The sequence below is a fragment of the Leucoraja erinacea genome, chromosome 8 (genome assembly GCF_028641065.1).
Source record: "Leucoraja erinacea ecotype New England chromosome 8, Leri_hhj_1, whole genome shotgun sequence".
Lineage (NCBI taxonomy): Eukaryota > Metazoa > Chordata > Chondrichthyes > Rajiformes > Rajidae > Leucoraja > Leucoraja erinaceus.
The window spans coordinates 36,463,852-36,488,292 of NC_073384.1; the positions used below are offsets into that span (position 1 = coordinate 36,463,852).

The 24,441-nt window shown below is 44.4% G+C and overlaps 1 protein-coding gene across 2 annotated transcripts in view; it reads right to left on the reverse strand.

Moving 5' to 3' along the window:
• LOC129699557 (filamin-A-interacting protein 1-like) overlaps positions 1 to 24,441 on the reverse strand; it is a 137,958-nt gene that overhangs the window by 60,191 nt on the left and 53,326 nt on the right. For both annotated transcript variants that reach the window (XM_055639463.1, XM_055639464.1), the window contains exons 3-4: positions 11,014 to 11,187; positions 4,428 to 4,606 (exon numbers count right to left, since the gene is read on the reverse strand). In XM_055639463.1, the coding sequence (XP_055495438.1) occupies positions 4,428 to 4,606; positions 11,014 to 11,187 (353 nt within the window). The remainder of the gene's footprint in view (positions 1 to 4,427; positions 4,607 to 11,013; positions 11,188 to 24,441) is intronic.

Here is a 24,441-nt window from a genome sequence, read left to right on the forward strand (position 1 = left end):
ACCTCCACTCAGTTCGCAATAACCAACCTGATCTCCCGGTGGCTCAACACTTCAATTCCCCCTCCCATTCCAAATCCGACCCCACCCTCACATCAGTCTGAAGAAGGGTCTCGACCCGAAACATCGCCTATTTCCTTCGCTCCATAGATGCTGCTTCACCATGCTGAGTTTCTCCAGCATTTTTGTCTACCCATTCACACAAGTTCTGTTATCCCACTGTCCTCACCCACTCCCTACACATTAGGGGCAATTTTACAGAGACAAGTTAACCTACAAAGTGGTGGATGTTTGTGTTAAATCTTATTGTGTATTGTGTGTTCTTTTTAATTGTATCGCTGCTGGCAAATTAATTTCACTGCACCTTCGGGTGTATGTGACGAATAAAATTAGCTTTGACTTTGACTTTTGACTTTGACTTTGACGTGCTGACATTTTGTAAGGGAGCTTAGAAATCAGTAAAAAAAATCTTTCTTTCAAATTTTTAAAGTATCAAATTTTGATCAAATTTTGGTTGATTTTGATCACAAATTAACTCAAAGGGATCGTAGTTAGGCCCATGTTTAATGCTGTGGTATTTCATTATGATTTAATAACTTCCAAATTTGGCCATCCATGTCACAGGTTGGTGCCTTTATTTACGGAAACACCTATATCTAAGAGGAGCGGATATGCTGTTCAATGTAACTATCTAAGATTTTCAAAATTATCCCAAAGGATGCGAAATCTGTATAACTCTTAGACATTCTATGGCATAGCTTTAAGGTGAGAGGGGTAAAGTCTAAAAGAGATGCACGGCGCAATATTATTACACGGATGATAGTGAGTGCCTAGAATGTGCTGCCAGGGTTTGTGGTTGAGGCAGATACAACATTGGCATTTAAGAGGCTTTTGGATAGGCACATGGATATGCAGGGAATGGAGGGATATGGGTTATGTGCAGGTAGATAGATAACATGGATCTGGCATCAATGTTCGGCACCGACATTGTGGAACAAAGGGCCTGTTCTTGTGCCGTACTTTTCAAAATTTGATGTGTTCACATTTAATATCCTATCCACTCGTCACTTGTAGCTGCTAAACTACTGCATAAATCACAAAGAGCGCCATTATTTTATAAACAAATTTTGGCCCATGACTTTTATTTTGCCACAACGTGCCAAGTTTCTCTCAGTATGAATTTAAAAAATAGATAGAGAAAAAAATGATACCTGGTACATCAGGAAACACTACAGAATAAACCCTTTGTTTTAAAAAAAGGCTTGAGATGATTAATGACTGAGAAAGGTGTGACGTGAAAGGGCAGGGGAAGCTTTCTTTTATTGCTTACAGGGGAGTATTTCCTGTCACAGGGATTGGGTCCTAACATTACCCCATCAGGAGAGCAGCTACAATGACAACAGCAAGAAGGAATTTGCAATCATGCATTGCTTGTACATTCCTGAGGGGAAAGAGCATCTGCCTGTGGTCCTGGACTTTCAACACAAGTAGACATCGTTTTGGATTCAAACTTCAGGGGCGGCACGGTGACGCAGCAATAGATCTGCTGCTGCCACACAGTGGCAGAAACACGGGTTCGACCCTGACAATGGGTGCCGTCTGTAAGGAATTCTCCCCGTGACTGCATGGGTATTCTCTGGGTGCTCCGGTTTCCTCCCACACTCCAAAGACATACAGGTTCGTAGGTTAATTAGCTTCAGTAAAAATTGCAAATTGTCCCTAGTGTGTAGGATAGTGTTAATGTGTAGGGATCCCTGGTCGGCGTGGACTTGGTGGGCCAAAAGGATTGTTTCCACACTGTATCTCTAAACTAAACTAAACCACAGCATCTAATAGAACCTAACGCAATCACACTAAAACCACCAGAAAGGACACTGTGCACAAATAGGGCTTTTAATGGTATGAAATGCATGTCATATATATTTCCATAGTGAACATCCTCTGATCTTTTGTTTATTTTTTTTATTAGCTATTTTTTATTGGCTATTGCATAGAAAATGTGACCAGGATAAATGAGTGAGAGCATTTTTATTGGCCCATAAAGTGTAACGTTGAAGCTTTATGAGTAAGTTCATAAAGAAACCACAAAGGAATTGCACACATCAGAAGGAATTTATGTTTTATGCAATACAGCCTATAGAACTAACAGAATATGCATTTAGTACTTAAAGATACAGTGTGGAAACAGGCCCTTCGGCCTATCGAGTTAACTCTTTGATCACCCATTCACACTTGTTCTATATTATCGCACTTTCAGATCCACTCCCGTCACTCTCGGTAATTTACAGAGGCCAATTAACCTACAAACCTGGGTGCTCCGGTTTCCTCCCACATTCCAAAGAACTGCGGGTTTGTAGGTTAATTGGCCCTCTGTAAAATTGCCCTGAATGTGTAGGGAGTGGATGAGAAAGTGGGATTACATTGAACTAGTGTGAACAGGTGATGGATGCTCAGCCTGGCAGAAGGACTTGTTTCCATGACGTCTTTCTAAACTAAACTATTTCAGTTGAACCATCATAGGGTATAGTATTAAATCCTTTAATAGATACAAAATGCTGGAGTAACTCAGCGGGACAGGCAGCATCTCTGGAGAGAAAGAATGGGTGACGTTTCGGGTGACGTTCAGCATTTTGTGTCTATCTTTGGTTTAAACCAGCATCTGCAGCTCCTTCCTACACACATACTAAATAATTTGTTCCGTGATAAACCTATGATGTTTCTCTGGCAATCTATCCATTCACATCATTAATAGTTTGTTATGTTATTTAGTTTCAACTATTAATTACTGAGATCAGTCGAATGAATTGTGTTTTATATTTAGTTTCAGTTTTAGAGATGCAGTGTGGAAACAGGCCCTTTGGCCCACCGATCAGCGATCACCTATACATGTTCTTTCCTACTCACTAGGAACAATTTACAGAAGTAAATAAACCTACAAACTCACATGTCTTTGGAATGTGGGAGGAAACCGGAGCACCCGGAGAAAACCCACGCAGTCACAGGGCGAATGTGCAAACTCTGTACAGACTGCACCCGTACTCAGGATCGAACCCGGGTCTCTCGCGCTGTAAGGCAGCAACTCTACCATTGCACCACCGTGCCACCCTATTTGAGCTCCCTTTGCCTGCGTTTGACCAACATCCTCTGGACCTTTCCTATCCAGAAGGCTATGGAGGCCAAATCAATGGATATTTTTAAGGCAGAGTTTGATAGATTCTTGATTAAGTACGGGTTGTGGGGAGAAGGCAGGAGAATGTGGTTGAGAGGAATAGAATTCTTAAGGGGTTGGACATGAGATTGTTCCCGATGTTTCCAGGACAAGGGGGCTTAAGAAGAAATCCTTTGATAGACTTTTTTCACGCAGAGAGTGGTGATTAAGCCACAGAGGGGTTGTCAGGGGTTGTGGGGCTAAGGGGATAATTTATGAGAGAAGGCATGTACGGGATACTGAGTTAGATGATCAGCCATGATCATATTGAATGGCGGTGCAGGCTCGAAGGGCCGAATGGCCTACTCCTGCACCTAATTTCTATGTTTCTATGTTTCTATCAGCCATGAATGAATGGTGGAGTAGACTGGTGCTGAATGGCCTAATTCTCCTATCATTTATGTACTTATGAACTAAACTCCTTGTCCCATTTAGGTGATATTTTCAGCAACTACAGGCGACCAGGCTGCCGCCACATGGTTGCGGGGTGATGCCTGTCTGGTCGTGAGTTGGCTCCTCAAGTCGCCTAAAGAATCATAATGTTTTTCTGGTCGCCGCTGGATTTTGAAATATTTGAAACTTTTCGGCGACTGTGGGCTTCATGTAGCTTGTCTTCTCCTGTCGTAGGTGCTGTCGTGGGTTGTCGCCAGGATGATGGAGGTTGTCGCCAGGCGACGTTGGTTGTCGCGGGGTGTTGACCGGTGAACTCCATTGGCGACTACCTACGTCAACCAGCGACAGAATTGTCTTCAGTTGCCTTCAGTTGTCGCTGACAGGGTCGTCGCTTGTCATAGCTTGTTGCGGGTGGACGTCAGATGACTTCGGTTGTCGTAGGTTGTCGCCTGTGTGGTCGTAGATTGTCGTAGGTGTGGTCGTAGGTGGACGTCCTAAGTCGCGATGATTGGGTCGCCGGTTGTCGGTAGCTTGCCGTAGCTTGGCGTCGACTAGGTGATAGGTTGTTGTAGCTTGTCATAGACATTGTCGTGGGGGGGGTCCCAGTCGACGCTTTTTCAGCAACCTAATATGACTGTGACAGTCGCCGGTAGTCTCCAAAACAATCGCCGAAATGGGACAGGCCCTTTATATCCACACACCTGTACAAATGTCTTTAAATGTTGTTATTGTACCAGTAAGGCAGCAGCTCTGCCGCTGCACCACTGTGCCGCCACTGTATTTGCGGTCAGCAAACGCAGTGAAGCGACATGTCTGTCCATGCTCTTACCTCTCTCGATCCTGCTCCAGGAGGTTAGTGAAATCGTCACTCTTGTTCATGTAGTCGGTGTGCTTGTGCTTCTCATTCTCCAGCTCGTACACGGTTCGCCGGTGGCACTTCTCAGCCAGGAGCAGCTGCTCCAGCATTCGCCGGTACGTTTCCCTGTGCTTCGCCACCAACATCTCCAACTGTGGCGGGGGAAAGGAAAAGCAACTTTGGTTTGGGAACAGCTCCATCCAAGACCGCAAGAAATTGCAAACAATTGGGTTAACATGTGAGGAGCGTTTGACGACACTGAGCTTGTACCTGCCGGCGTTTAGGTGAGGGGGACCTCATTGAAACGTACCTAATGGTGAAAGGCCTGGATAGAGTGGATGCAGAGAGGATGTTTCCACTCATGGGAGAGTCTAGAACCAGAGGCTATAGCCTTAGAATAAAAGAATGTACCTTTAGAAAGGAGATGAGGTGGACTTTTTTTAGTCAGGGGTGGTGAATCTGTGGAATTCATTGCCACGGCTTTGAAGCCAAGTCAATGATATTTTTATGGCGGAGATTGACAGATTCTTCATTAGTATGAGTGTCAGATGTTATGGGAAAAAGGTAGGAGAATGGGGCTGAGAAGGAAAGATAGATCAGCCATGATTGAATGGCAGAGTAGACTTGATGGGCCAAATGGCCTAATTCTGCTCCTATATGTTATGAACGTATGAACTTATAAATGCTGTTATAGTACCTGTTTCCACCAGGCAGCTTGTTCCATATATCCATACATCCAACACGTTCTGAGTGAAAGAGTTGCCCCTCAGGTTCCTATTAAATATCAAACTATCAACTATCAAAGAAGAGGAAGTACTGACACTTTTGAGAAATATAAAAGTGGATAAGTCTCCAGGTCCGGACAGGATATTCCCTAGGACATTGAGGGAAGTTAGTGTAGAAATAGCACGGACTATGACAGAAATATTTCAAATGTCATTAGAAACGGGAATAGTCCCGGAGGATTGGCGTACTGCACATGTTGTTCCATTGTTTAAAAAGGGGTCTAAGAGTAAACCTAGCAATTATAGACCAGTTAGTTTGACGTCAGTGGTGAACAAATTAATGGAAAGGATACTTAGAGATAATATATATAAGCATCTGGATAAACAGGGTCTGATTAGGAACAGTCAACATGGATTTGTGCCTGGAAGGTCATGTTTGACTAATCTTCTTGAATTTTTTGAAGAGGTTACTTGGGAAATTGATGAGGGTAAAGCAGTGGATGTTGTATATATGGACTTCAGTAAGGCCTTTGACAAGGTTCCTCACGGAAGGTTGGTTAAGAAGGTTCAATTGTTGGGTATTAATGGTGGAGTAGCAAGATGGATTCAACAGTGGCTGAATGGGAGATGCCAGAGAGTAATGGTGGATGGTTGTTTGTCAGGTTGGAGGCCAGTGACTAGTGGGGTGCCACAGGGATCTGTGTTGGGTCCACTGTTGTTTGTCATGTACATCAATGATCTGGATGATGGTGTGGTAAATTGGATTAGTAAGTATGCAGATAATATTAAGATAGGTGGGGTTGTGGATAATGAAGTAGATTTTCAAAGTCTACAGAGAGATTTATGCCAGTTGGAAGAGTGGGCAGAAAGATGGCAGATGGGAGTTTAATGCTGATAAGTGTGAGGTGCTGCATCTTTGCAGGACACAAAGTGCTGGGTATCTTGACAGGCCAAGCAGCATCTCGGGAGAACATTGATAGGTGACATTTTGGGTCTTCGGACCAAAACGTGGCCTATGCATATTCTCCAGATATACAGCCTGAACCGTTAAATCACTTCAGCACTTAGTGTGTTCTTTTTCGATTAAAACCCTGCTCCTCTCACCTTAAACATATGTCCTCTTCTTTGCGGTTCGCCGATACTGGGAAAAAGATTGTGCATTCATACTATCTATTACCCTCATGATTCTATACATCTCTACAATATCATGCCTCAGCCTCCTGTGCTACAGGGAATAACGTCCTAGCCTGGCCAGTAATTTTCTTTGTAACCTATTTATGTTACAAACATCTCAATATCTTACATGTATGGTCAACGTTGGTGAAGATATCTTCACACGATATTTCTCAACCACCATATCAATCCTTTCATGAACCACAAAATATCTGTTCAATTAATTAACAATGAGTCAAGTCAATAGAGTTTAATTGTCATAGGCACCAGGACCAGAACAATGAAATTCTTACTTGCTGCAGCTTTGTAGGCACATTATCGCAATGACACAACAAATATACAATTAAAACGTCGCCTGTCCATTTCTTTCACAGATGGTGTCTGGCTTGCTGAATTCCTCCAGCACTATGTGTTTTGAAATAAATATACAATAACTATAATATAATAAATGACCAGTTATACTGGGTAACTAGAGCATACCAGTGTAGTACTCTCTGTCAATAAGGATCTCTGTTAATCTAATATTATTATGTCCCAATATTACCCTCACACACTTAGGTAACATTGCATTCGACGATTTAAAAGACATTTGGAGTGTTACATAGACAGGAAAGGATTATAGAGGGATAGTATAGGAGCAGGGAGGTTCTACTGCAGTTGTACAGGGTCTTGGTGAGACCACACCTGGAGTATTGCGTACAGTTTTGGTCTCCAAATCTGAGGAAGGACATTATTGCCATAGAGGGAGTGCAGAGAAGGTTCACCAGACTGATTCCTGGGATGTCAGGACTGTCTCTATGAAGAAAGACTGGATAGACTTGGTTTATACTCTTTAGAATTTAGGAGATTGAGAGGGGATCTTATAGAAACTTACAAAATACTTAAGGGGTTGGACAGGCTAGGTGCAAGAAGATTGTTCCCGATGTTGGGAAGTCCAGGACAAGGGGTCACAGCTTAAGGATAAGGGGGAAATCCTCTAAAACCGAGATGAGAGGAACCTTTTTCACACAGAGAGTGGTGAATCTCTAAAACTCTCGCCACTTTCACAGAGGGTAGTTGAGGCCAGTTCATTGGCTATATTTTAAGGGAGTTATATGATGTGGCTATTGTGGCTAAGGGGATCAGACGGTATTGAGAGAAGGCAGGTACTGGATACTGAGTCGGATGATCAGCCATGATCATATTGAATGGCGGTGCATGTTCGAAGGGCCGAATGGCCTACTCCTACACCTAATTTCTATGTTTCTATGTTTCTATGAGCCAAATACAGGCAGTTGGGACTATTGTAGATGGGGTATCTTGGTCAGCTTGGGCAAGTTGGGCTGAAGGGGCTGTTTCCGTTCTCTATGATTCTATGACTATGTCTATATGAGTGTTAGCCTAGCTTTGGTTGATGTGCTCATCTGTTTGTATGAACCTAGTTTACAACAGCGATTCCAACTTCCTGACACCACTGACACAACGCAATCTGCAGCTGCATTCCACACTACTGATGCCCACCATGCATTATTGAGATCTCACCAACTGTGCCCCTCAACTCACTCACATCCCTTTTGTACACTGGGCAAACCACAGCATAGAACCATAAAGTCATGAAATCATACAGCACGGAAACAGGCCCTTCAGCCTGTCATGCTCATGCTGACCAAGATGCCCCATCTACGCTAGAACCGGCTGCCTGCATTTGGCCCATATCCCTCTAAACCTTTCCTATCTATGTACATGTCCAAATGTCTTTGAAATATTGTTATAGTACCTGCCTCAATTACCTCCTCTGGCTGCTTGTTCCATATACCTGCCACCCTCTGTGTGAAGAAATTGCCCCTCAGGTTCCTTTTAAATCTTTCCACTCTCACATTAAAGCTATGTCCACCGGTTCTTGATTCCCTAACCCTGGGTAAAAGACTGCATTCATCTCATCTACTCCCCTCATGGTTTTACACGCCTCGATCACCCCTAAGGGGTAAGCCATTTAGAACGGAGACGAGGAAACACTTTTTCTCACAGAGAGTGGTGAGTCTGTGGAATTCTCTGCCTCAGAGGGCGGTGGAGACCGGTTCTCTGGATACTTTCAAGAGAGAGCTGGATAGGGCTCTTAAAGATAGCGGAGTCAGGGGATATGGGGAGAAGGCAGGAACGGGATACTGATTGGGGATGATCAGCCATGATCACATTGAATGGGGGTGCTGGCTCGAAGGGCCGAATGGCCTACTCCTGCACTATTGTCTATTGTCTATTGTCTAAGCCTCCTGTGCTCCAAGAATAAAGTCCTCTCCTGGCCGACCTTTCCCTATAGCTCAGGTCTTCAAGCCCTGACAACATCCTTAAAACATGGCAACATCCTCGTAACATGGGCAGAGATCACCCACGTCTGGCTGACAGCTTACCTTCTTCCCAATCCAACACCAGAACAGTGGGTGCCACACTGATTACATGTCGTAGACTTGGTGCATTCACCTTATCTACACTCCTCGTAATTTTGTCCATCTCTGTACGATCACCCCTCAGCCTCCTGCTCTCCAAGTACAGGTAGTAGAGTCCTAGCCTGTCCAACCTCTCTCTACAGCACAGCCTGTTGAGCCCATCAGCAGATGGGGTTTAATCTGCCTGCTCCTGGTGCCACTTGTTGTGCTCTGAAATGATGCATCTTTGCCAACCCCTGCTGATCGCAACTGAAACGTGGTGGTGTGATATCATTCAATGGCTGTCACTGCCAATCAAATGACTACAGCGCCATTTCCCACCACTGCAGAACTGCTTCTATTTGTGGAATCAAACACTTCACCGGTGTGAGTTGTGTGTGCATTCACAATTAATTTGAAATCCGTGATTTAATCATGGTAGAAACAAGGAACTGCAGATGCTGGTTTTTACCAAAGATAGACACCAAGTGCTGGAACAACTCAGCGGGTCAGGCAGCATCAGGAGAGGGAACTAGACAGAAGACATTTTGGACAAAGCCCCACTTCTGAAGAGGTGTCTTGACCCAAAACGTCACCCATTCCTTCTCTCCAGAGATACTGCCTGTCACACTGAGTTACTCCAGCATTTTGTGTCTATCCCCTCTACTCTTTTGCAGCTTTATCTCCCCTACTGTAATCAATGTGAAGAAGGGTCCCAACCAAAAACGTCGCCCATCCATTTTTAGTTTTAGTTTTAGAGATACAGAGTGGAAACAGGCCCTTCGGCCCACCGAGTCCGCACCGACCAGCGATCCCTGCACATTAACACTACACACTACCCTACACACACTGGGGACAATTTACACATACCACGCCAATTAACCTACGAACCTGTTAGACAAAAGCGCTGGAGAAACTCAGCGGGTGCAGCAGCATCTATGGAGCGAAGGAAATAGGCAACATTTCGGGCCGAAACCCTTCTTCAGTTTTCCAGCATCTGCAGTTAAACAACCTACAAACCTGTATGTCTTTGGAGTGTGGGAAGAAACCAAAGATCTCTGAGAAAACCCACGCAATCACGGGGAGAACGTACAAATTCCATACAGACAGCACCCAGTCAGGATCGAACCTGGGTCTCCGGTGCTGCAAGCGCTGTAAGGCAGCAACTTTACCGCTGTGCCACCGTGCCGCCCATTTTCCCAATTTAATCCTGGTGTTCCATACACTGGCCTAACAATTCATTCAGTTTAAAAGAGATGCACGGGGCAATTTTATTACACACACGGTACTGAATACCTGGAACGCGCTGCCAGGGGTGGCGGGGGAAGCAGATATGATAGTGGCGTTTAAGAGGCTTTTGGATAGGCACATGGATATGAGGGGAATGGAGGGATATGGGTCATGTGCAGGCAGATTATATGCATCCAGCATCTGCAGGTACTTGTTTCTACAGTTAAGAGTTGGTCTTGGCATCATGTTCAGCACATGCATTGGTTACAACTATGTTTGTTGGGGGTTGGGGAGCGTTGTAACTGTGCTGCTCTAGGGGCCAATTGTAATTCAGCACATCATCTGTCCATTGCCTCTACAGATGCTGCCTGCTTGCTCAGTTACTTCAGCATTTTTTTTTGCTAAGCTTTACTAATCTCAGTTCCAATGAAACTGTGCTGCGTAAGGGGCCAACACTGTGTCTTTGTCCTCACTGTGGACTGTGACAAACGCTCCCCAACCCCCAACAAACGTACTTGCAACCATTCATGGGTGTGGGCTGCAGCGGGCTCTGGGCATCCTCGTCCCAGCACCACTCCCAGCTGCTGCCTCTGCTGGTCTCTGCCACCCTGTTGCATTAATGGGCCCGTAAAGCTGAAACAAGTGAGCAATTTAAATAATTTAGAGTTTAGAGATATAGCGCGGAAACAGGCTCTTCGGCCCACTGGGTCCATGCCAACCTGCGATCACCCAGCACATCCTACACACCACAGACAATTTGCAATCTTTACCAAAGCCAATTAACCTACAAACCTGTACGTCTTTGGAGTGAGGGTGGAAACTCTTGAGATGTCTGTCTCTTGCCGTTCACTGGGATGCTAAGAGTGCATTTTCACTGCCAATATAACACCCGGGAAAACATTGCAATCTGACCCATTGTCCCTGCCAGCTCCCACCGCCAGCCACACCCAGCACCAAGGGTTTACGAGGCAAGCTTCAAGACATTAACTTCATGTAAGGTGGGTATATGATGTAGGGATGAATCCATACCTCTGCCATGGGCTTCTCATATACATCCTCCCCCGGAGACTTCTCCTGGAAGTGACTGGCATCTCTGGATAAAGTCCGCAAAATCTTCTCAGGAACGGCCAGGCCATAATAAGCTTCAAGGGACTCCGGCTTAATATTATCTGACTTCAGCAGCAGAATGACATCCTCCCGGGCCTGCAAAGATCGATTAAAACATGCTTACGTTGAATTCCAAAGCTAACACTTGATATGAAGATAAATGAAAACAAAGTAACCCAATGTCATGTGTTATAGAGTCATCCAGCATGGAAACAGGCCCATCAGCCCAACCTGCCCACACCGACCAACATGTCCCATCTACACTTGTCCCACCTGCCTGTGTTTATTCATATCCCTCTAAACCTAACCTATCCATGTTCCTATCTAAATGAGATATCTAATGAGATAATACAACTCTTGTGAAGTCCAGCATGTTAATTTACAGTAAGGGTTCTCTATCCTGTGCTTCATCTAACGGCAAAAACTGACAGCCTGCACAATCATGATTGTGTGTGTGTGTGTGTGTGTGTGTGTGTGTGTGTGTGTGTGTGTGTGTGTGTGTGTGTGTGTGTGTGTGTGTGTGTGTGTGTGTGTGTGTGTGTGTGTGTGTGTGTGTGTGTGTGTGTGTGTGTGATTGAGTGTGTGTGTAGTGTGTGTGTGCGCGATTGAGTGTGTGTAGTTTGTGTGTGTGTGTATCTGTGTGTGTATGTGTGTGTTGGGGTGCGTGTGTGTTGGGTTGTGTGTGCCGTCCTTATTTCAGATACGCACTACTCGCAGAATGAAAAAGTTGTTCCTGACGTCCATCTTAAATGTCTCTTCACTCATCTTACGCCCATGCCCTTTAACTGTAGAATCTTCTACCTTGGGGAAAAAGACTGTGAACGTTTACTCAACCCACACCCCTCGTGATCTTGTACACCTCAATAAGGGCAGGGAGTTGCCCCATGGGGCCGACACAGGGCAATTTAGAATGGGATATGTTTAAGTCAGATTGGGTGCAACAGTATCTGACTCCAGTATCATCACTTCCCTGCACATCATCGATGTGTCTGCCCGGCCTACACTTCAGTCTTGAATCCACAACCTACACTTCAGAAGCAGCCATCTCACCAAGCGCACCACAGGGCACATTCTTTTGTGACAGTATTTGAGCTGATTACATATCTAGGTCCCAGAGGTGAAATAATATAGAGGATGCAATTAGTTGTGGACTTGAAAACCTTGACCAACATCTTGGATATTTGTAGTTTAGTTTACTTTATTATTATGTTACGTGCACCGAGGAACAGTGAAAGGCTTTTATGTTGCTTGCTATCCAGTTAGTAAAAAGGCAATACGTTAGAAGAGTCTCGACCCAAATTGTCACCCATTCCTTCTCTCTAGAGATGCTGCCCGTCCTGCCGAGTTATTCAAGCTTTTTGTGTCTATCTTATACATAAATACAATCAAGCCGTCCACAGTGTACAGGATACTGAGTTGGATGATCAGCCATGATCATATTGAATGGCGGTGCAGGCTCGAAGGGCCGAATGGCCTACTCCTGCACCTATTTTCTATGTTTCTATGTACAGATACAGGATAAAAAGAATAACATTAATTGCAAGATAAAGTCCAATAAAGTCTGATTAAAGATGGATCAATGGTCTCCAATGAGGTATTTGGTAGGTCAGGACCGCTCTCTAATTGGTGATAGGACGATTCAGTTGCCTGATAACAGCTGGGAAGAAACTGTCCCTGAATCTGGAACACAAGGAACTGGAGATGCTGGTTCACAAGAAATGACACGAGAGATGTGTGAGTTACTATAGCTCTTTGCAACAGTCTCGGATATTTCCCACAGTTGCTCTGCTTCATTTGATGCTCCCATTGTTTTCATTTCCAAACCCAACTTTCGACACTGTTCTGTACAACTTCCATGTTCTGGGTAAAGAACCTAAACTAGAGCAGCTGTAAATGATTGTGTGGTTGAAAAAATCAATTCTCATTTTAACTCAAAGCAGACCAGACAAAGACGTTCCTTTCCAGACTTTTTAAACACACGTGGAGACTATGTGGTCTACAGTATGAAATCCTTGTGTCAACTAAAAACAGAGCTGAAATGAGATCATTGGAAAAATGGGAATGTCTTCACGTAGACTCGAATGGCCGTCTGTTGAGTTAGTGTCACAGCATCCCTTGTTCATGTGTCTCTACCTCCCATACTCCCTTCTTTCGAGTTTATATAAAGGCTAAGTGTAAGGGAGCGGTGATGTATTGAAAAATAAACAGAGGGAGATCAGGAAGTATGTCATTTGTGGGTTTATTTACAGTAGCCCATTCAGCTTTGGAATCCAAGTTGCACTTTGCACTTGCACAATGAGGGAACAGGATGACAAGGAGTTATTGGGCAAAGACAACGCCAGTGGTCCCTATGATACCAAATTCAACATGGCCAATGGCTGTTAGTAAAATCCTCAAAAGGACACAAAGTGCTACAGTAACTCAATGGGGCAGGCAGCCTCTCTGAGTCCGAAAAAAGTTCTCGACCTAAAACGTCCCCTATCCACATTCTCCAGAGAGAAGACAGGCACATTCTCTCTGGAGAATGTAGATCAGTGACGTTTCGGGTCGAAAACCTCCTTCTGACAGATTGGTGGGTGGGGAGAAGGGGGGGTGGTGGGATAGAAGAAAGATGGAAAAGGGGAGTGGCAGGACAAAGCCTGGCAGGTAATAGGTCAACACAGGATAGGGGGCGGGGAATTTTGAAAGGCAAATGGTTGCAACAAAGGCCAGGGTTAAGAACAGAAGGTGTGGGACAGGTTTGAAGAGTTGCAGATTGTGAAGCCAGAGGAAGGAAAGTCGGGGGGGGATAGCAAAAATCATTTCTAATCTTTAAGCTAAATGTTGTCCTTAGACTTTGCTTAAGACTTTAGAGATACACGCAGAAACAGGCCCTTCGGCCCATCGGGTCCACGATCACCCCGTACACTACATCATCCTACATACTAGGGATAATTTACAATTTTACCAAAACCAATTAACCTAAAAACCAGTACATCTTTGGAGTGTGGGAGAAAACCGGAGCAACCAGAGAAAACCATGCGGTCACAGGGAGAACTTGCAAACTCCATAGCACCCAAAGTCAGGATCGAACCCGGGTCTCTGGCGCTGTGAGGTAGCAGCTCTACCAGCTGCCAGCAGCTATGCCACTGTGCCGGTTTTTAACAATATGCCTTTCACTGAGCTTTCCATTTAGTATCTTTAAATTCATATGTTCTTGCTATACAGGTTTATATCTCCTCTCTGAATATTTGTTTTTAGCCCTGGCAGTCAGTGCAAGCTCTATGAGTTCAAATGAGATGCCCATGGAAAGTAGGGTTAGCAACAATCCTGGATTGTACAGGAGATCCTGTATCTAAAAGGAAACTTGGTTGTGATTTTAATAAGTTTTCATTTAGTTTAGAGATATAGCATGGCAGCAGGCCCTTCAGCCCACTGAGTCCATGCTGACCACCATTATGTTAGTCATGCATTTTGATGGGAAGAATGAGCCTATAAAAGATAGGAGAAACAAGGAAATTACAGAAGACACACCCTGAAACATTAAACTGTTTCTCTGAACCCACTGGTGTTGCCCGATCTGCTGAGTTCACCAAAGCAAACAAGACCCATTATAAGTGTGTAGAAACAAGTAACTGCAGATGCTGGTTTACAAAAAGGACACAAGCTGCACGAATAACTCAGCCAGTCAGGCAGGATCTCCGGAGTTATGTTCTCCAGAGATGCTGCCTGTCCATCAGAGTTACTGCAGCATTTTGTCTCTGCTTCTATAAAATATACCCTTCTAAATGGGGTGACGTAGCAAAGGGGCCTGGGAGAGTTGGTGATCTAACCACTGAAGGCAGCAAGGCAGGGTGAAAGCATGGTTCATATGACACACACAGTTCTGGGTTATATCAGTGAAGAGACAGAGTGTTAAAGCAAGGAAGTCATGCTGAACAGGTGTCAGGGGTTAGGGGGAGGAGGCAGGAGAATGAGGTTATGAGGGAGAGATGGATCAGCCATGATTGGATGGCGGAGTAGACTTGATGAACCTTTATAAGATACTGGTTTGGCCTCAGCTTGAGGATTGTGTTCAATTCTGCCTGCCACATTGTAGGAAAGATGTGGAGGCATCAGGGAGGCTCCAGATGAGATTTGCCAGAGGTTCCTTTTGTACTTGTGTATGGCATGATTGTTTTCATGTGTAGTTCTATCTGACTTGACAGGATAGCACGAAAAAAAAAGTTTTTGCTGTACCTCAGTAGACTTGACAAAGACAAACCTAAACCTGTGAGCAAGTGAAACATTACACTCTTATTATGGAAAAAATGCATAAAGTGCTGGAATAGTGGATCAGGCAGCATCCCTCGGAGAACATGGATAACTGATGTTTCAGGTCATGATGTGACCTATCCATATTCTCCAGAGATGCTGCCTGACCCGCTGAATTACTCCTGCATTTCATGTCTTTTTTTGTAAACCCGCATCAGCAGTTCCTTGTTTCTACACTCTTATAAGGGGCCTTGGTGCTTTGAAGAACTCAGCAGGTCAAGCAACACCAGTGGGTTCAGCGAAATAGTTTAACGTTTCAGAGTGGCACAGTGGTGCAGCTGGTAGAACTGCTGCTGCATAGCACCAGTGGCATGGAGTTCGATCTTGACCTCAGCTGCTGTCTGTGTGGAGTTTGCACATTCTCTGTGACCGTGTGGGTTTCCTCCCACATCTCAAAGACGTGTGGGTTTGTAGGTTAACTGGCCTCTGTAAATTGCCCCTGATGTGTTGATTGTCGATAGAACTAGTGTGAACAGGTGATCGATGGCCGGCGTGGACTCGGCCTGTTTCCATGCTGTATCTCGAAAACTAAAAGTAAAACTCTTCAAGGTTTTTGGATTTTTATTTCTTGTGTGGCTGGGGCTGTGGGGCTTCACAGATCAAAAGCCCCACGGTGCACATGTGCTGGCTCTTAAACGACCCAGGATAATCTGCATGGTAGTTACTTATTGGAGAGTGAATCCATTTTTCTAATCTGTAGACCAGAATTTATTTTAAAGACCAGACACTCCACAACACAACTCCCTCACAACTTTACAACACCGTCAAACTTCTGCTGGACTACTAATGGCTTTGTCCTTTTCACATGGTTCCAGTTAAGCAGTCGGAGATGTTTAATTTTTTTTAAACCCTGCCCACGCAAGCCTGTTCTGCTCCAATGCCAAAACATTCAACGGGATGATGTCACTTTTCTGAGAACAGAGCAGTCAGGCAGGGAGTTTGGTGCTTACGTAATTAATTATCTCCACACAGGCTTTCAGCCAAAGTCTACTGCGGTGCAGGTCTCTGAACATTAACCCTAACAATGTGGCGTTTCCAAATGACTGACAAATAGAACTTGTCTGGTAAGCAATCACAATGGTCCGATCTACACAAGGTCAACAGTACCACTTGCTTTATCGACACGATGAGAGTCGCGAGTCAAGAGTGTTCTAGCATATGTTCCAAACAGAACAATGACATTCTTACTTGCAGCAGCACCACAGAACATGTAAACATAGTACCCTGTAAACCATATCATAAACATAATAAATGTTTATATATATCCATACACACCCATATATATATATAGGTATATATATATAGGTGTGTATGCATATACACACACACACATAAAACAAATAAACAAACAATAAAAGTGCAAAAAGACAATACCAATGCCTCCATGTCTATGTAGTTCAGTGTTTATTTGATGGTTCTAGTGTTTAATAGCCTGATGGTTATAGGAAAGAAGCTACTTCTGAACCTAGATGTTACAGTTTTAGGCTCCTGTACCTTCTTCCCGAAAGCAGGAGTGAATTGAATATGTGACCAGGATGGTGTGGGTCTCTGCTGATGCTGACTGTCTTTTTGAGGCAGCGACTCTTGTAGATCTCTTCGATGGTGGGAAGGGGGTCAGTACCTGTGATGGACGGGGTAGTGTTTACCACTTTTTGCAATCTTCTTCGCTCCTGAGCGCTCATATTGACAAACCAGGCTGTGATGTAACCAGCCAATATGCTTTCTACTGCACACTTGTAGAAGTTAAAGAGATGAGAGCTGTCCATTGAACACAACAATCTGTTTGCATGCTGTGTGTTATCAAGAGTCATTTAGCACTTTCCACCTGACGTGAGCAATGATGGAAGTTCCCAGGATACCTTGTATTCTCACAGATCTATTGGATATGCATACCTTTTGAGAGGCACACGGACATGCAGGGCATGGAGGGATATGGATTATCCTATCACCAACTAGAGAGCAGTCCTAATTTCTCATCTACGTCATTGGAGACCCTCGGACTATCTTTAATCAGACTTTACTGGATTTTATCTTCCACTAAACATTATTGCCTTCATCCTGTACCTGTACTCTGTGGACGGCTTGATTGTAATCATGTAGTGTCTCTCCACTGACCGAATAGCATGCAACATAAAAGCTTTTCACTGTACCTCGGTACACGTGACAATAATAAACTGAACTAAACTACCAAAACTAGATACTGACATGGATAGAAAATTGGTTGGCAGACAGGAAACAAAGAGTAGGGATTAAAGGGTTCCTTTCAGAATGTCAGGCAGTGACTAGTGGGGTACCGCAATGTTCGGTGCTGGGACCGCAGTTATTTACAATATACATTAATGATTTGATGAAGGGATTCAAAGTAACATTAGCAAATTTGCAGATGGCACAAATCTGGGTGGCAGTGTGAACTGTGAGGAGGATGCTATGAGGATGCAGGGTGACTTGGACAGGTTGGGTAAGTGGGCAGATTCATGGCAGATGCAGTTTAGTGTGTATAAATGTGAGGTTATCCACTTTAGTGGCAAGAACAGGAAGGCAGATTATAATCTAAATGGTGTCAAGTTGGGAAAAGGGGACGTACAATGAGATCTGGATGTCCTTGTTCATCAGTCTATGAAAGTAAGCATGCAGGTACAGCAGGCAGTGAAGAAAGCGAATGGCATGTTGGCCTTCATAACAATGAGTTGAGTATAGGAGCAAAGAGGTCCTTCTGCAGTTGCACAGGGCTCTAGTGAGACCACACCTGGAGTTTTGTGTGCAATTTTGGTCTCCAAATTTGAGGAAGGACAGTCTTGCTATCGAGGGAATGCAGTGTAGGTTCACAAGGTTAATTCCCGGAATGGCAGGACTATCATATGTTGATAGAATGGAGCGACTGGGCTTGTATACACTGGAATTTAGAAGGATGAGAGGGAATCTTACTGAAACATATAAGATTCTTAAGGGATTGGACACGCCAGAGGCAGGAAACATGTTCCCAATGTTGGGGGAGTCCAGAACCAGGGGCCACAGTTTAAGAATAAGGGGTAGGCCATTTAGAACAGAGATGAGGAAAAACTTTTTCACCCAGAGAGTTGTGAATCTGTGGAATTTTCTGCCTCAGAAGGCAGTGGAGGCTAATTCTCTGGATGCTTTCAAGAGAGAGTTAGATAGAGCTCTTAAAGATAACGGAGTCATGGAATATGAGGAGAAGGCAGGAACGGGTTACTGATTGTGGATGATCAGCCATGACCACAGTGAATGGCGGTGCTGGCTCGAAGGGCCGAATGGCCTATTCCTGCACATATTGTCTATTGTCAATAAGAGTTGGAAGATAGACACAAAATGCTGGAGTAACTCAGCGGGTCAGGCAGCATCTCTGGAGAAAAGGAATTGCTGACGTTTCGGGTGAAGACTCGAACTTCAGACCAGATTGAATTTATGTGTAGTATTATCTGATCTGTTTGGATAGCATGCAAAACAAAGCTTTTCACTGTACCTCGATGCACGTGACAATAATACACCACAAACATTCATGTCACCATCAGTTGGGGAGCAGCCAGTGACCGTGTGGAAAATGCAGACCGGGTGTAATTTTTATAAAAAATAACCTTTCAGGACAATTTAACAAATAGCAAATGTGAAGCTGTAAGAAAATATTCATTGCAAAATCTCTGCATCAGATTCAATTATTGAGGAAATATATCATTCAGATTGTTCACTAATTTTATCGAATTGGCTGAAAGCTTTGCATGAAGCACAAGGGGCATGAACATGTGCTTGGCCCCAGAAGCTGAAACCAAGTGAAATGCTCTGTGGGTCTCTTGGATCCCACGCACCACACGTTTCTTCCCTCCGCTCTAGCGTCCATTTCCTCGCTCGATTTTTAGATTTTTTTTTCATAAGTCCTTGCATGTCTAAACACAAAACCTAGAACATAGAACAGTACAGCACAGGAACAGGCCTTTCAGCCCACAATGTCTGTGCCAAACAAACATGATGTCAAGATAAATTAATCTCATCCGCTTGCACATGATCCATATCCCTCCATTTCCTGCATATCCATGCGCCCATCTAAAAGTCTCATAAAACCCCCTATTGCATCCGCTTCCACCACCTCCCCTGCTAGCATGATCCATACCCAGCATTCTCTGTGCAAAAAAACTTGCCCCACACATCTTCTTTAAACTTTGCCCCTTCACCTTAAAACTATGCCCTCTAGTTTTGACATTTCCACCCTGGGTGAAAGCTTCTCACTGTCTACCTCCCATAATTTTTGAGGGATATGGGTCATGTGCAGGCAGGTGAGAATATTATAGCTTGGCATCATGCTCGGCATAGTCATGCTGGGCTGAGGGACCTGTTCCTGTGCTATACCTCTATCAGGTCTCCTCTCAACCTCCTACACGCCAGAGAAAAGAATCCAAGTTTGTCCAACCTCTCCTTTTTGCTGATACACTCTAACACAGGTATGGAAGTATTTTGGGTTTGATGAAGGAGACTTCTGTAGGAGAGAGAACAAAGGATGGATGGAGAGAGGGAGAAAGGAGGGAGGTGAGAGAGAAAAAGAGAGCAGGAGAAAAAGAGAGGGAAAGAAAGGGAGAAAGAAAGTGAGAGCAAAAGAGAGAAAGGAGAGAAGAGAGAAAGATAGAAACAACGGGAAACAGAGAGGGGAGAGAAAGAGAGAAATAGTGACAGCAGGAGAGAGAAAGAGAGAGAGAGAGAGAGAAGGGGAAAAAGAATGTGAGAGGAAGAGAGAGGAGGGAGGAGAAAGAGAAAAAAGAAAGGAGGAGAGAAGATTGCGATACAGGAAGTGCAGGAGAGAGAAAGAGAGAGAAGGGGAAAAAGAAGGGGAGAGGGACAAAGCTAGAAAAGAGAGAGGAGTGAGGGTGAAAGAAAGAAAAAGAGAGAGGAGATTGTGGAATGAGAGAAAGAGAGAGGGCTAAAGAGAGAATGGGAGAGCAAGGGAAAGAAAAAGAACAAGGTTCACGTACACTACCCAGAGCCGATCTGAATCCCCCTTGTTACTAGAGAAGATCTCTGGGCAAACATTTTGGGCACAATGGGGGAGGTAAGTGACTTAAGACTTCAATTACTTAGTTTTGTTCAGTTTTGATTTTTGTCTATGTGTTTTTAATTATCCACTGACAGCCAACAAAGCCTTGTTCCCAGCTTTACCAGCTGTCGAAGGCTGTAAGGTTTTTCTAGGCCAGCTGACTATTCCACCAAAAGCTGAGTGTGAAGAAGGGTTCCGACCCAAAACGTCACCTATTCCTTTTCTCCAAGAATCCTGCTTGACTGGCTGAGTTACTCCAGCATTTGTGTCTATCCACCAAAAGCTCTGTTTGTCTGCAGACCACTGTAAATGATAAAGCCCCTTCACATCTGGCCCAGGTAAGTGTCTGGGCCATAGGCAGTGTCCACACACGGGGACAGGATCAACATGGCCCAGACTAGGAGAAGTAGCAGAAAGATATGTTACTTGCTGGCACCAGACTGAGATGCAATTGTTCCTTTAATATCCAGCCTGCCACTTACATCCGTAACAGGCAGATGTTTTGAACAATATACGATCTTAATTTTATGACTTCAAATTCTTAGCTGGCCTCTGCTTGGTCTTTCTCAGCCTGACAGTTTCCTGGTCAGTAGTGGCTCAGCTGTAAATCATTCACCTCCTTCCTCTCTGTGCCGTTTTGCTAAACGGTGCTTCTCAGCAAATTACAGACAGGTGTGAAAATTGCTCAAATCCGCGTCGAATCCAACTGATCCACAAGGATTATGTAGAGGCAGGGCTAAGAGAAAATGACATTCCTCTACAGGGCCGACCACTGTACTACTCATTCTGACTGTGATACGGGAGCGGTTGGAGGATGCGGCAGTCACGGCGTCATGCAGCACGGAAACAGGTCCCATGGCCCACCCCATCCGTGCTGACCATGGATGGTGCACAGCGGCACAGCAGTAGAGTTGCTGCCTTACAGAGCCAGACACCCGGGTTTGATCCTGGCTATGGGTGCTGCCTGTACAGAGTTTGTACATTCCCCCTGTGACGGCATGGGTTTTCCCCTGGGTGCTCCAGTTTCCTTCCACACTCCAAAGATGTACAGGTTTGTAGGTTAATTGGCTTCGGACTTGGTGGGACAAAGGGCTGAATCTCTAAAGCCTAAAATCTGAAGTCTAAAGACCAAGCTGCCCTACACTAGTCCTGCCTGCCTGCATTTGGCCCATATCCCCCTGAACCTTTCCTAACCATGTACCTGTCCAAAAATGTTGTTATAGTACTTGCCTCAATTACCTCCTCTGGGAACTCATTCCATAGACCCACCACCTTCTGGGTGGAAATGTTGCCCCCTGGTTGCTACTAAATCTCTCCCTTTTCAACTTAAACCTATGTCCTCTGGTTCTTGATTCCCCTACCCTGTGTTAAAGACTGTGCATTCACTCTGTCTATTTCCCTCATGAATTTAAACGCCTCTATAGGATTAGTCTCCTGCACTCCAAGGAATATAGTCTTGGCCTGCCTAACCTCTCCCTGGAGCTCAGGCCCTCAAGTCCTGGCAATATCCTCATAAATCTCTGCACTCTATCCAGCTTAACGTCATTTTTCCTATAGAAGTGTGATCATCAGGATTTCCAAATCATTGGACGCTGGATTATTGGAGTTTTGTTATGAGTCAAGATACTTCACAGAAAAAATCATTGGGCAAAACATGATCCCATGAAACATGAGGGAACAAAGAAATGAGATAGAAAATGGGAAGTGATAGGCTGAACTAAACTAATCTAACCTTAACCCCCCCTCCCCCCCCCAGGCCGTGACCTTTGTTGGTCTGGCTAAACAGATCATCCAGAAAGGCTCTGGAACAAAGGTTGCCAGAAAATCAGTGGTAGAACTGTACTTCTATCAGGTCTTCCCCCAGCCTCCGATGTCCCCAAGAAAATAACCCAAGTTTGTCCAACCTCTCCTTATAACGAATACCCTCCACTATTGGCAGCATTCTTGTAAAACCTGGCTGCACCCTCTCCAAAGCCTCCACATCCATCTTGTAAAGGGGCGGCCGGAACTGCACACAATACATCAATTGCGGTCTAACCATCCTCTAAAGCTGCACCATAACTACCTGATGCCCTGATCAATGAGGGCACACATACCACATGCCTTCTCTTTCTACATGTTGTCACTGTCAGGGAGCTATGGACTTGGACCCCAAGATCCCTATGTACATCAATGTAGCACATGCAGACTATGAAGGTTCATCGATAAAAGTTGCTGTTGTTTGTCGGATACAGATCTACCTCACACACAAATACATTCATATCCACAATCCTCACGAGCAGGGAAGGATTGAAAAGTGCTACCCAGTCGGAACAAAATTCCTTCTTCAATTGTTTAATGAAGAGCTGATCTATTAGCGTAAGTGGAAGTGAATTGTGGTGACATATTCGTTACTAATCTGTCACAGTGTGGTTTCAATCTTCTTCTGTTTTGAAAGAGAGGCGCTTCTGTTATTCTCAAGGGAGTTATTATTGAATCAGCCCAGTGCATTCTTGAACGAATGAGATCACCCCAGCAAGAATAGTGGCCTGGGAACATTACTGAAACAGCTAGTTATTAAACCAATCGGCAAAGAATCACTGAATCAACAAAGGTTAACATTCTCCAGTAAATATAGATTATGACATTCATAGTAATGGGGGAAATATTTCTCAGTAACAAACTTTGAAAGCTACATAAAACATAGAACATAGAACGGTACAGCATAGGAACTGGCCCTTTGGCCCACAATGAGGGGGCAGCACAGTGGGGCAATGGTAGAGTTGCTGCTTCACACCGCCAGAGATCCGGGTTCAATCCTGATTGTGGGTGCTGTCTGTGCAGAGATTGTAGTTCTACCTGCGACCACATATATTTTCTACGGGTGCTCCAGTTTCCTCCCACATTCCAAAGACGTGCAGGTTTGTAGGTTAATTGGCTTCTGTAAATTACTCTACATATGTAGGCCATAAAACCAGTGTACAGGTGATCGATGATTGGCATAGCCCTCATGGGCCAAAGGACCTGATGTTTTCTTGCTGTATCTCTAAAACTAAAAATAAAACTTTGTGCCAAAGATGATGCCAAGTTAAACTGATCTCATCTGCCTATGCATGATCAGTATTCACTGTGCCTATCTAAAAGCCTCTTAAATGCCCCCATCGTTCTGCTTCCGCCACCACCCCCGGCAATGCGTTGCAGGCCCCCACCACTCTGTAAAAAAACCTGCCTGGCATATGTCTCCATTAAACTTTACTCCTCTCACCTAATAGCTATGCCCTCTAGTGTTCAACATTTCCACCCGGGGAAAAAGGTTCAGACTCTCACCTCTCACAATATCTGCTGAAACTTTGCATAGAATTTAAAATTCCTTGGAATATTTCTTTGATTTTAATAGGACTGGGATAAAATGGTAATCTGGAGTCCTTCATCAGATCTAAGATTGTGCCCAAGCCAGGCGACTCTTCGTGTGAAAGTCACAGAAGTGGATCTGCGATCACTCATTACAATCGCTCCGCTCTCACTTGCTCTCTACACCGACTTACTTTAACTATACTCTTCTAAATCTCCTCTCACATCTATCCATTCTCCGACTCCCGGGACCAGAAGACCTTCCGCAACGACTACTGGCGAACGAACTTTACTGGACTTTGTCTTGCACTAAACGTTATTCAAGTTATTCCCTTTATCATGTATCTGTACACTGTGGATGGCTCGATTGTAATCATACATTGTCTTTCCATTGACTGGTTAGCACGCAACAGCAGCTTTTCACTATAAGCTGTACCTCAGTACACATGACAATAAACTAAACTACAGACCTTACTTCCCAGTAAATATACCACATGCTGAGCACACAACTGACATCAAAGACTAATTTACATGGTCTGCCTCAGTGCGTGACTGACCATATGTGAAAGTGATTCGACATCAGTAGATAAGGAGATGTGCGGGTGGCTCAGTCTGGCAACTCTCCCTCCTCTGAGTCTGAAGGTTGTGGACTCAAGATGCAAACCAGAAGAACTAATTACCTAGTCTAG